At 34.1% G+C, this 13,171-nt stretch overlaps 1 protein-coding gene across 1 annotated transcript; it reads left to right on the forward strand.

The window, feature by feature from the left end:
* Nucleotides 1–374: 374 nt before the first annotated feature.
* On the forward strand, nucleotides 375–12,273 carry LOC129940105 (T-complex protein 1 subunit zeta). The gene is made up of 3 exons (XM_056048349.1): nucleotides 375–660; nucleotides 10,670–11,566; nucleotides 11,626–12,273. The coding sequence occupies exons 1-3, from the start codon at nucleotides 524–526 to the stop codon at nucleotides 12,185–12,187; spliced, it is 1,596 nt and encodes a 531-aa protein (XP_055904324.1). The 5' UTR covers nucleotides 375–523; the 3' UTR covers nucleotides 12,188–12,273.
* The last annotated feature ends 898 nt before the right edge of the window (nucleotides 12,274–13,171 follow it).

A 13,171-nucleotide genomic window follows, 5' to 3' on the forward strand; every position in this document is an offset into this window, starting at 1 on the left:
AAAAATTGAGCTTAATTTTAGATCGAGCTGCGTACTAACCTTTACTGTAAAAAAGACAATACTGGAGTGAGTAATTATTTGTACGAAAAATAAAACAAAAATATTTATTTGAACAAAATTAATTTCTGAAATCGATTCGGACGATCCAACTTTTGAAGTCATAAACATCTTAGAATATTTGGCAGAAGTAAGGAGGCAAAAAGTGTATTGCAAAAAGAAATATTGTTACCAACATCAACAATGATTATTTGTACTCCATGTAGTAAGGCCTTAAGATCTTTTTTGATGGGACGCGCCTAAATTTGTGTCCATTGGAACTAAATTAAAAGTGGATTGTGGATTCTGTTTGATTGTCATTTTTGGCGTTTTCGTCGGCTAAACTTTTTCTTTATGTTGGCCACATTTTTCGTCTGATTGAAATTAAACTTTCCTTCGCCGTTGTCCGCTGTGTTAGATCTCGAAAATTCTAGAATAATTTTTGTTTAATTGCTTGAAATTTATAAAGAATCAATTCAATTAAAAAATGGCATCAATTAGTTTGTTAAATCCAAAAGCCGAATTTGCCCGTGCAGCTCAAGCATTGGCTATAAATATATCGGCCGCAAAGGGACTACAGGATGTCATGAGAACTAACCTCGGACCTAAGGGAACCATGAAAATGTAAGAAAATATTAAATTTAAGTCATATAATAAGACAAAATGTACATTAGAACAAAGTAATTTAAATCTAATGTAGTTAAAATCCTTCGAACAAATGCAGATGGTTAGCACGGAGGTGTGTCTATTTCTAGGTTATGTCGCACCAGATGCGTCATGCATTTTGTTTTATGGAAGAGGATTTTTGTATTTTATTTATTAAAACTGGTATGAAATCTATCCTGTCTTTGAATGTTGCCCTTTTTCTTTTGTCCGAGAGGATTAGGTGCATGTTATCCAGTCAGTAACCTATTTCAATAAATTTAAAGGAGCTTCTGTGACCATATTTTGTTCCTTTACGAAGACTTGTTTTAGTTTAGTTTGCATATGTTTCTGAATCAATAGCTTGTGGCGGTCTGATCACCGATCAAATAACTAAATGAAGCTAATTTGTGTGTAAATTTGCTATAAAATGTGCGCTAGAACAAAATGAACTGCCATTTGACTTGATTAATGTTTTATTTAATTCCTCGAGTCTGATCACAGATCAAATAATTGAACGAAACTCTCTGTAAAACTGTCAAATTCTGTCTCGAAGTTAGGCGCACTTAGAAAGTAAGTTTATAAAATGTGCGTAAATTTGCTATAAAACGTGCGCTAGAGCAAAATGAACTGCCATTTGTCTTGATTAATGTTTTATTTAATTCCTCGAGTCTGATCACAGATCAAATAATTGAACGAAACTTTCTGTAAAACTGTCAAATTCTGTCTCGAAGTTAGGCGCACTTAGCCAGTAAGTTTATAAAATGTGTGTAAATTTGCTATAAAACGTGCGCTAGAAAAAAATGAACTGTCATTTGACTTGATTAATGTTTTATTTAATACCTCGAGTCTGATCACAGATCAAATATTTGAACGAAACTTTCTGTAAAACTGTCAAATTCTGTCTCGAAGTTAGGCGCACTTAGCCAGTAAGTTTATAATTTGTGTGTAAATTCGCTATAAAATGTGCGCTAGAACAAAATGAACTGTCATTTGACTTGATCAATGTTTTATTTAATTCCTCGAGTCTGATCACAGATCAAATAATTGAACGAAACTTTCTGTAAAACTGTCAAATTCTGTCTCGAAGTTAGGCGCACTTAGCCAGTAAGTTTATAAAATGTGTGTAAATTTGCTATAAAATGTGCGCTAGAACAAAATGAACTGCCATTTGACTTGATTAATGTTTTATTTAATACCTCGAGTCTGATCACAGATCAAATATTTGAACGAAACTTTCTGTAAAACTGTCAAATTCTGTCTCGAAGTTAGGCGCACTTAGCCAGTAAGTTTATAAAATGTGTGTAAATTTGCTATAAAACTTGCGCTAGAACAAAATGAACTGTCATTTGACTTGGTCAATGTTTTATTTAATTCCTCGAGTCTGATCACAGATCAAATAATTGAACGAAACATTCTGTAAAACTGCCAAATTCTGTCTCGAAGTTAGGCGCACTTAGAAAGTAAGTTTATAATTTGTGCGTAAATTTGCTATAAAACGTGCGCTAGAGCAAAATGAACTGCCATTTGTCTTGATTAATGTTTTATTTAATTCCTCGAGTCTGATCACAGATCAAATAATTGAACGAAACATTCTGTAAAACTGCCAAATTCTAACTCGAAGTTAGGAGCACTTAGCCAGTAAGTTTATAACTTGCGTTTAAATTTGCTATAAAATGTGCGCTAGAACAAAATGAACTGTCATTTGACTTGATTAATGTTTTATTTAATTCCTCGAGTCTGATCACAGATCAAATAATTGAACGAAACATTCTGTAAAACTGCCAAATTCTAACTCGAAGTTAGGCGCACTTAGCCAGTAAGTTTATAAAATGTGTGTAAATTTGCTATAAAACTTGCGCTAGAACAAAATGAACTGCCATTTGACTTTATTAATGTTTTATTTAATTCCTCGAGTCTGATCACAGATCAAATAATTGAACGAAACTTTCTGTAAAACTGTCAAATTCTGTCTCGAAGTTAGGCGCACTTAGAAAGTAAGTTTATAATTTGTGCGTAAATTTGCTATAAAACGTGCGCTAGAAAAAAATGAACTGTCATTTGACTTGATCAATATTTTATTTAATTCCTGGAGTCTGATCACAGATCAAATAATTGAACGAAACATTCTGTAAAACTGCCAAATTCTAACTCGAAGTTAGGAGCACTTAGCCAGTAAGTTTATAATTTGTGTGTAAATTTGCTATAAAACGTGCGCTAGAACAAAATGAACTGCCATTTGACTTGATTAATGTTTTATTTAATTCCTCGAGTCTGATCACAGATCAAATAACTTAACGAAACTTTCTGTAAAACTGTCAAATTCTGTCTCGGAGTTAGGCGCACTTAGCCAGTAAGTTTATAAAATGTGTGTAAATTTGCTATAAAACGTGCGCTAGAAAAAAATGAACTGTCATTTGACTTGATTAATGTTTTATTTAATACCTCGAGTCTGATCACAGATCAAATATTTGAACGAAACTTTCTGTAAAACTGTCAAATTCTGTCTCGAAGTTAGGCGCACTTAGCCAGTAAGTTTATAATTTGTGTGTAAATTCGCTATAAAATGTGCGCTAGAACAAAATGAACTGTCATTTGACTTGATCAATGTTTTATTTAATTCCTCGAGTCTGATCACAGATCAAATAATTGAACGAAACTTTCTGTAAAACTGTCAAATTCTGTCTCGAAGTTAGGCGCACTTAGCCAGTAAGTTTATAAAATGTGTGTAAATTTGCTATAAAATGTGCGCTAGAACAAAATGAACTGCCATTTGACTTGATTAATGTTTTATTTAATACCTCGAGTCTGATCACAGATCAAATATTTGAACGAAACTTTCTGTAAAACTGTCAAATTCTGTCTCGAAGTTAGGCGCACTTAGCCAGTAAGTTTATAAAATGTGTGTAAATTTGCTATAAAACTTGCGCTAGAACAAAATGAACTGTCATTTGACTTGATCAATGTTTTATTTAATTCCTCGAGTCTGATCACAGATCAAATAATTGAACGAAACATTCTGTAAAACTGCCAAATTCTGTCTCGAAGTTAGGCGCACTTAGAAAGTAAGTTTATAATTTGTGCGTAAATTTGCTATAAAACGTGCGCTAGAGCAAAATGAACTGCCATTTGTCTTGATTAATGTTTTATTTAATTCCTCGAGTCTGATCACAGATCAAATAATTGAACGAAACATTCTGTAAAACTGCCAAATTCTAACTCGAAGTTAGGAGCACTTAGCCAGTAAGTTTATAACTTGCGTTTAAATTTGCTATAAAATGTGCGCTAGAACAAAATGAACTGTCATTTGACTTGATTAATGTTTTATTTAATTCCTCGAGTCTGATCACAGATCAAATAATTGAACGAAACATTCTGTAAAACTGCCAAATTCTAACTCGAAGTTAGGCGCACTTAGCCAGTAAGTTTATAAAATGTGTGTAAATTTGCTATAAAACTTGCGCTAGAACAAAATGAACTGCCATTTGACTTTATTAATGTTTTATTTAATTCCTCGAGTCTGATCACAGATCAAATAATTGAACGAAACTTTCTGTAAAACTGTCAAATTCTGTCTCGAAGTTAGGCGCACTTAGAAAGTAAGTTTATAATTTGTGCGTAAATTTGCTATAAAACGTGCGCTAGAAAAAAATGAACTGTCATTTGACTTGATCAATATTTTATTTAATTCCTGGAGTCTGATCACAGATCAAATAATTGAACGAAACATTCTGTAAAACTGCCAAATTCTAACTCGAAGTTAGGAGCACTTAGCCAGTAAGTTTATAATTTGTGTGTAAATTTGCTATAAAACGTGCGCTAGAACAAAATGAACTGCCATTTGACTTGATTAATGTTTTATTTAATTCCTCGAGTCTGATCACAGATCAAATAACTTAACGAAACTTTCTGTAAAACTGTCAAATTCTGTCTCGGAGTTAGGCGCACTTAGCCAGTAAGTTTATAAAATGTGTGTAAATTTGCTATAAAACGTGCGCTAGAAAAAAATGAACTGTCATTTGACTTGATTAATGTTTTATTTAATACCTCGAGTCTGATCACAGATCAAATATTTGAACGAAACTTTCTGTAAAACTGTCAAATTCTGTCTCGAAGTTAGGCGCACTTAGCCAGTAAGTTTATAATTTGTGTGTAAATTCGCTATAAAATGTGCGCTAGAACAAAATGAACTGTCATTTGACTTGATCAATGTTTTATTTAATTCCTCGAGTCTGATCACAGATCAAATAATTGAACGAAACTTTCTGTAAAACTGTCAAATTCTGTCTCGAAGTTAGGCGCACTTAGCCAGTAAGTTTATAAAATGTGTGTAAATTTGCTATAAAATGTGCGCTAGAACAAAATGAACTGCCATTTGACTTGATTAATGTTTTATTTAATACCTCGAGTCTGATCACAGATCAAATATTTGAACGAAACTTTCTGTAAAACTGTCAAATTCTGTCTCGAAGTTAGGCGCACTTAGCCAGTAAGTTTATAAAATGTGTGTAAATTTGCTATAAAACTTGCGCTAGAACAAAATGAACTGTCATTTGACTTGATCAATGTTTTATTTAATTCCTCGAGTCTGATCACAGATCAAATAATTGAACGAAACATTCTGTAAAACTGCCAAATTCTGTCTCGAAGTTAGGCGCACTTAGAAAGTAAGTTTATAATTTGTGCGTAAATTTGCTATAAAACGTGCGCTAGAGCAAAATGAACTGCCATTTGTCTTGATTAATGTTTTATTTAATTCCTCGAGTCTGATCACAGATCAAATAATTGAACGAAACATTCTGTAAAACTGCCAAATTCTAACTCGAAGTTAGGAGCACTTAGCCAGTAAGTTTATAACTTGCGTTTAAATTTGCTATAAAATGTGCGCTAGAACAAAATGAACTGTCATTTGACTTGATTAATGTTTTATTTAATTCCTCGAGTCTGATCACAGATCAAATAATTGAACGAAACATTCTGTAAAACTGCCAAATTCTAACTCGAAGTTAGGCGCACTTAGCCAGTAAGTTTATAAAATGTGTGTAAATTTGCTATAAAACTTGCGCTAGAACAAAATGAACTGCCATTTGACTTTATTAATGTTTTATTTAATTCCTCGAGTCTGATCACAGATCAAATAATTGAACGAAACTTTCTGTAAAACTGTCAAATTCTGTCTCGAAGTTAGGCGCACTTAGAAAGTAAGTTTATAATTTGTGCGTAAATTTGCTATAAAACGTGCGCTAGAAAAAAATGAACTGTCATTTGACTTGATCAATATTTTATTTAATTCCTGGAGTCTGATCACAGATCAAATAATTGAACGAAACATTCTGTAAAACTGCCAAATTCTAACTCGAAGTTAGGAGCACTTAGCCAGTAAGTTTATAATTTGTGTGTAAATTTGCTATAAAATGTGCGCTAGAGCAAAATGAACTGTCATTTGACTTGGTTAATGTTTTATTTAATTTCTCGAGTCTGATCACAGATCAAATAATTGAACGAACATTTCTGTAAAACTGTCAAACTTTGTCTCGAAGTTAGGCGCACTTAGCCAGTAATTTTATAATTTGTGTGTAAATTTGCTATAAAATGTGCGCTAGAACAAAATGAACTGCCATTTGACTTGATTAATGTTTTATTTAAATCCTCGAGTCTGATCACAGATCAAATAATTGAACGAAACTTTCTGTAAAACTGCCATTTGACTCAAAGTTAGGCGCACTTAGCCAGTAAGTTTATAAAATGTGTGTAAATTTGCTATAAAATGTGCGCTAGAACAAAATGAACTGCCATTTGACTTGGTTAATGTTTTATTTAATTTCTCGAGTCTGATCACAGATCAAATAATTGAACGAACATTTCTGTAAAACTGTCAAACTTTGTCTCGAAGTTAGGCGCACTTAGCCAGTAAGTTTATAAAATGTGTGTAAATTTACTATAAAATGTGCGCTAGGACAAAATGAACTGCCATTTGACTTGGTTAATGTTTTATTTAATTTCTCGAGTCTGATCACAGATCAAATAATTGAACGAACATTTCTGTAAAACTGTCAAACTTTGTCTCGAAGTTAGGCGCACTTAGCCAGTAATTTTATAATTTGTGTGTAAATTTGCTATAAAATGTGCGCTAGAACAAAATGAACTGCCATTTGACTTGATTAATGTTTTATTTAAATCCTCGAGTCTGATCACAGATCAAATAATTGAACGAAACTTTCTGTAAAACTGCCATTTGACTCAAAGTTAGGCGCACTTAGCCAGTAAGTTTATAAAATGTGTGTAAATTTGCTATAAAATGTGCGCTAGAACAAAATGAACTGCCATTTGACTTGGTTAATGTTTTATTTAATTTCTCGAGTCTGATCACAGATCAAATAATTGAACGAACATTTCTGTAAAACTGTCAAACTTTGTCTCGAAGTTAGGCGCACTTAGCCAGTAAGTTTATAAAATGTGTGTAAATTTACTATAAAATGTGCGCTAGGACAAAATGAACTGCCATTTGACTTGGTTAATGTTTTATTTAATTCCTCGAGTCTGATCACAGATCAAATAATTGAACGAAACTTTCTGTAAAACTGTCAAATTCTGTCTCGAAGTTAGGCGCACTTAGCCAGTAAGTTTATAATTTGCGTGTAAATTTGCTATAAAACGTGCGCTAGAACGAAATTCCTCGAGTCTGATCACAGATCAAATAATTGAACGAAACTTTCTGTAAAACTGTCAAACTCTGTCTCGAAGTTAGGCGCACTTAGCCAGTAAGTTTATAATTTGTGTGTAAATTTGCTATAAAACGTGCGCTAGAACAAAATGAACTGCCATTTGACTTGATTAATGTTTTATTTAATTCCTCGAGTCTGATCACAGATCAAATAACTTAACGAAACTTTCTGTAAAACTGTCAAATTCTGTCTCGGAGTTAGGCGCACTTAGCCAGTAAGTTTATAATTTGTGTGTAAATTTGCTATAAAAGTCAGATCACAGATCAAATAATTGAACGAAAATTTCTGTAAAACTGTCAAATTCTGTCTCGAAGCTAGGCGCACTTAGCCAGTAAGTTTATAATTTGTGTGTAAATTTGCTATAAAATGTGCGCTAGAACAAAGTGAACTGCCATTTGACTTGGTTAATGTTTTATTTAATTTCTCGAGTCTGATCACAGATCAAATAATTGAACGAACATTTCTGTAAAACTGTCAAACTTTGTCTCGAAGTTAGGCGCACTTAGCCAGTAAGTTTATAAAATGTGTGTAAATTTACTATAAAATGTGCGCTAGGACAAAATGAACTGCCATTTGACTTGGTTAATGTTTTATTTAATTTCTCGAGTCTGATCACAGATCAAATAATTGAACGAACATTTCTGTAAAACTGTCAAACTTTGTCTCGAAGTTAGGCGCACTTAGCCAGTAATTTTATAATTTGTGTGTAAATTTGCTATAAAATGTGCGCTAGAACAAAATGAACTGCCATTTGACTTGATTAATGTTTTATTTAAATCCTCGAGTCTGATCACAGATCAAATAATTGAACGAAACTTTCTGTAAAACTGCCATTTGACTCAAAGTTAGGCGCACTTAGCCAGTAAGTTTATAAAATGTGTGTAAATTTTGCTATAAAATGTGCGCTAGAACAAAATGAACTGCCATTTGACTTGGTTAATGTTTTATTTAATTTCTCGAGTCTGATCACAGATCAAATAATTGAACGAACATTTCTGTAAAACTGTCAAACTTTGTCTCGAAGTTAGGCGCACTTAGCCAGTAAGTTTATAAAATGTGTGTAAATTTACTATAAAATGTGCGCTAGGACAAAATGAACTGCCATTTGACTTGGTTAATGTTTTATTTAATTCCTCGAGTCTGATCACAGATCAAATAATTGAACGAAACTTTCTGTAAAACTGTCAAATTCTGTCTCGAAGTTAGGCGCACTTAGCCAGTAAGTTTATAATTTGCGTGTAAATTTGCTATAAAACGTGCGCTAGAACGAAATTCCTCGAGTCTGATCACAGATCAAATAATTGAACGAAACTTTCTGTAAAACTGTCAAACTCTGTCTCGAAGTTAGGCGCACTTAGCCAGTAAGTTTATAATTTGTGTGTAAATTTGCTATAAAACGTGCGCTAGAACAAAATGAACTGCCATTTGACTTGATTAATGTTTTATTTAATTCCTCGAGTCTGATCACAGATCAAATAACTTAACGAAACTTTCTGTAAAACTGTCAAATTCTGTCTCGGAGTTAGGCGCACTTAGCCAGTAAGTTTATAATTTGTGTGTAAATTTGCTATAAAAGTCAGATCACAGATCAAATAATTGAACGAAAATTTCTGTAAAACTGTCAAATTCTGTCTCGAAGCTAGGCGCACTTAGCCAGTAAGTTTATAATTTGTGTGTAAATTTGCTATAAAATGTGCGCTAGAACAAAGTGAACTGCCATTTGACTTGATTAATGTTTTATTTAATTCCTCGAGTCTGATCACAGATCAAATAACTAAACGAAACTTTCTGTAAAACTGTCAAATTCTCACTCGAAGTTAGGCGCACTTAGCCAGTAAGTTTATAATTTGTGTGTAAATTTGCTATAAAATGTGCGCTAGAACAAAATGAACTGCCATTTGACTTGATTAATGTTTTATTTAATTCCTCGAGTCTGATCACAGATCAAATAATTGAACGAAACTTTCTGTAAAACTGTCAAATTATGTCTCGAAGTTAGGCGCACTTAGCCAGTAAGTTTATAATTTGTGTGTAAATTCGCTATAAAATGTGCGCTAGAACAAAATGAACTGTCATTTGACTTGATCAATGTTTTATTTAATTCCTCGAGTCTGATCACAGATCAAATAATTGAACGAAACTTTCTGTAAAACTGTCAAATTCTGTCTCGAAGTTAGGCGCACTTAGAAAGTAAGTTTATAATTTGTGCGTAAATTTGCTATAAAACGTGCGCTAGAAAAAAATGAACTGTCATTTGACTTGATCAATATTTTATTTAATTCCTGGAGTCTGATCACAGATCAAATAATTGAACGAAACATTCTGTAAAACTGCCAAATTCTAACTCGAAGTTAGGAGCACTTAGCCAGTAAGTTTATAACTTGCGTTTAAATTTGCTATAAAATGTGCGCTAGAACAAAATGAACTGCCATTTGACTTGATTAATGTTTTATTTAATTCCTCGAGTCTGATCACAGATCAAATAATTGAACGAAACTTTCTGTAAAACTGTCAAATCCTGTCTCGAAGTTAGGCGCACTTAGCCAGTAAGTTTATAAAATGTGTGTAAATTTGCTATAAAACTTGCGCTAGAACAAAATGAACTGCCATTTGACTTTATTAATGTTTTATTTAATTCCTCGAGTCTGATCACAGATCAAATAATTGAACGAAACTTTCTGTAAAACTGTCAAATTCTGTCTCGAAGTTAGGCGCACTTAGAAAGTAAGTTTATAATTTGTGCGTAAATTTGCTATAAAACGTGCGCTAGAAAAAAATGAACTGTCATTTGACTTGATCAATGTTTTATTTAATTCCTCGAGTCTGATCACAGATCAAATAATTGAACGAAACATTCTGTAAAACTGCCATTTGACTCGAAGTTAGGCGCACTTAGCCAGTAAGTTTATAATTTGTGTGTAAATTTGCTATAAAACGTGCGCTAGAACAAAATGAACTGTCATTTGACTTGATCAATGTTTAATTTAATTGTTCAAGTCTGATCACAGATCAAATAATTGAACGAAACTTTCTGTAAAACTGTCAAATTCTGTCTCGAAGTTAGGCGCACTTAGCCAGTAAGTTCATAATGTGTGTGTAAATTTGCTATAAAACGTGCGCTTGAACAAAATGCTCTGTCATTTGAATTGAATAATGTTCTTTTATATTTCTTGAGTCTGATCACGCGGCAGACACTTATTTGTTAACAACAAAGTATTTACTTAAATGCAAATCGGTTACTTAAATACTTTAATTATAATTTTCAGGTTGGTTTCTGGCGCTGGCGATATTAAAATCACCAAGGATGGTAATGTGCTTCTCCACGAAATGCAGATCCAACATCCAACCGCTTCGATGATTGCTCGTGCCAGTACCGCTCAAGACGATTCAACTGGTGACGGAACAACTTGCACTGTTCTCCTTATCGGCGAGCTCCTGAAGCAGGCTGATATCTTCTTGTCTGAAGGTCTGCATCCTCGCATCTTGACCGAAGGTGTGGAGAAGGCTAAAATCAAGGCTCTGGAAGTCCTTGAGTCCATGAAGGTGCCTATTGAGGTGAACAAGAAAAATCTGGTTGATGTAGCAAGGACAAGTTTGAAAACTAAAGTTCATTCAAGTTTGGCTGATTTGCTCACTGAAGTTTGTGTGGATGCATTGTTGGCCATTCGTCAAGAAGAGAAGCCAATTGACTTGCATATGGTTGAATTAATGGAAATGCAACATAAGACTTCCACCGACACTAGTCTGATTCGTGGTATTGTTATGGATCACGGCACTAGACATCCTGACATGCCAAAACGTTTGGAGAACGCCTACATTTTGACTTGCAATGTTTCCCTCGAATACGAGAAATCAGAGGTCAATTCTGGGTTCTTCTACAAGACCGCAGAAGAGCGTGAGAAGTTTGTGCTGGCAGAACGTGAATTCATTGATCAGCGTGTGAAGAAGATCATTGAATTGAAGAAGAAGCTCTGCGACGGCACCGACAAGACATTCGTTGTAATCAACCAAAAGGGAATCGACCCCATGTCGTTGGACGCTTTGGCAAAAGAAGGAATAATGGCCCTGCGACGTGCCAAGAGGAGGAACATGGAACGTTTGGCCTTAGCATGCGGTGGTATGGCTCTTAATTCCTTGGATGAAATGGAGGAGTCCAATTTGGGGTAAGACTTGCTGCGAAATTGCTTGAAAGTATGTAATTAATTATTTCTGATGTTTTCAGTTATGCTGGTGTTGTTTACGAACACGTTTTGGGAGAAAATAAGTACACCTTTGTGGAGGAATGCAAGAACCCACAATCGGTGACCATTCTCATTAAGGGACCCAACAAGCACACCATTATTCAAATCAAGGATGCCATTCGTGATGGTTTAAGGGCCATTAACAATGCCATCAATGATAAATGCCTCATTCCTGGAGCTGGTGCCTTTGAGATCCGTGCTTATAATCAGTTGATGAAATACAAAGACGAAATCAAGGGAAAAGTGCGTTTAGGAGTTCAGGCTTTCGCTGAATCCCTCTTGGTCATTCCCAAGAACTTGGCCATTAACAGTGGCTACGATGCCCAGGATACCATTGTCAAATTAACCGAGGAAGATCGTCTGAATCCTGATGCCGTAGGTCTGGACTTGGCAACAGGAGAACCAATGAAACCTGTCGACTTGGGAGTTTATGATAATTATATTGTTAAAAAACAAATTCTCAATTCCTGCTCCGTTATTGCTAGTAACCTCCTGCTTGTTGATGAAGTCATGCGTGCTGGTATGACAAGTCTCAAAGGATAAGGGGAGACAATAAAGTAAAATCTCCTCGTATTATTATAATTTTTGTCACGCGTACTTTTTTTTAAATTAAAACATACATTACACGATTCTACTCCTTTTTATTCTAACATGCCTAACATTTCACGATAAACATTAAACAAATGCATTTACTGTTCAAATAAAACTCGTTTTTTTGTTCCTTTTTATAAAGCTTGTGAAAACACTTCAAGTCGAGAGCTTGAGCTGAACTTCGTCTGTCTGGTGTATTTTTTTATGAATTAAAGGTTGGGTTTTTACCTGAAGTTCTTTACCCGAACAATGCGTAACACGTTCTTTTAAATTGGCAGGCTATTATTTAAAAGCCACGTTTTGTCGTCATCAAATTTGTTTGGGATTCATATTATTGACTAGTTCAAAATGGGAAAAGTTGTGGAAGCAAGATTGAAAACCGTTCTGCCATCAATCATCATCACTCTTATTAAAGATAGCAAATCATAAGAAGTTGCTTTACAGATCAAGATATCGAAGGGGGTTGCATTCAACGTACCATAACTGCACGACGACGCTCAAAAAATACTTCTTGAGGAAGAACCACGTTCAGGACGACCTAGATCTTAAAGTAAACAAGGTAAATGTGCATTAAGTAACACTAAGCAAAAGAAACGGGAAAAATAGCATCCGCTGTCATTTACAACGGTAAAACTTAAGCTATGAGATGCTGCACTATTTGGACGACCACAAAATAAGGTGAAATGGTTAGAGGCGGCCAAAAGGCACATAGACTGGACGGAATATGATTTTAGCAGGCAGCCCTATTATGGCTATCAATTATTTGATAACTTCTATAAATACATTGATAATTATGTAGGTATTATGAGTATTATAAAGTGATAATTTTTCACCCATTGTGAATACTAATCAAAATACGATTGTGAATAGGTTTTGTTTGGCGTTTGACGTTTGTCATTTTTGTAATGTGTTATTGTGTTGAGGTCTAAATAATTT

This window comes from Eupeodes corollae, chromosome 1 (assembly GCF_945859685.1).
Source record: "Eupeodes corollae chromosome 1, idEupCoro1.1, whole genome shotgun sequence".
NCBI lineage: Eukaryota > Metazoa > Arthropoda > Insecta > Diptera > Syrphidae > Eupeodes > Eupeodes corollae.

What these genes read in the sequence shown, in the direction of transcription:
- LOC129940105 (XM_056048349.1), top strand. Translation starts at nt 524, where the DNA reads ATGGCATCAATTAGTTTGTTAAATCCAAAAGCCGAATTTGCCCGTGCA. An exon ending in CCTAAGGGAACCATGAAAAT is followed by an intron (nt 661 to 10,669) that starts GTAAGAAAATAT and finishes TATAATTTTCAG; the next exon opens with GTTGGTTTCTGGCGCTGGCG. An exon ending in ATGGAGGAGTCCAATTTGGG is followed by an intron (nt 11,567 to 11,625) that starts GTAAGACTTGCT and finishes TGATGTTTTCAG; the next exon opens with TTATGCTGGTGTTGTTTACG.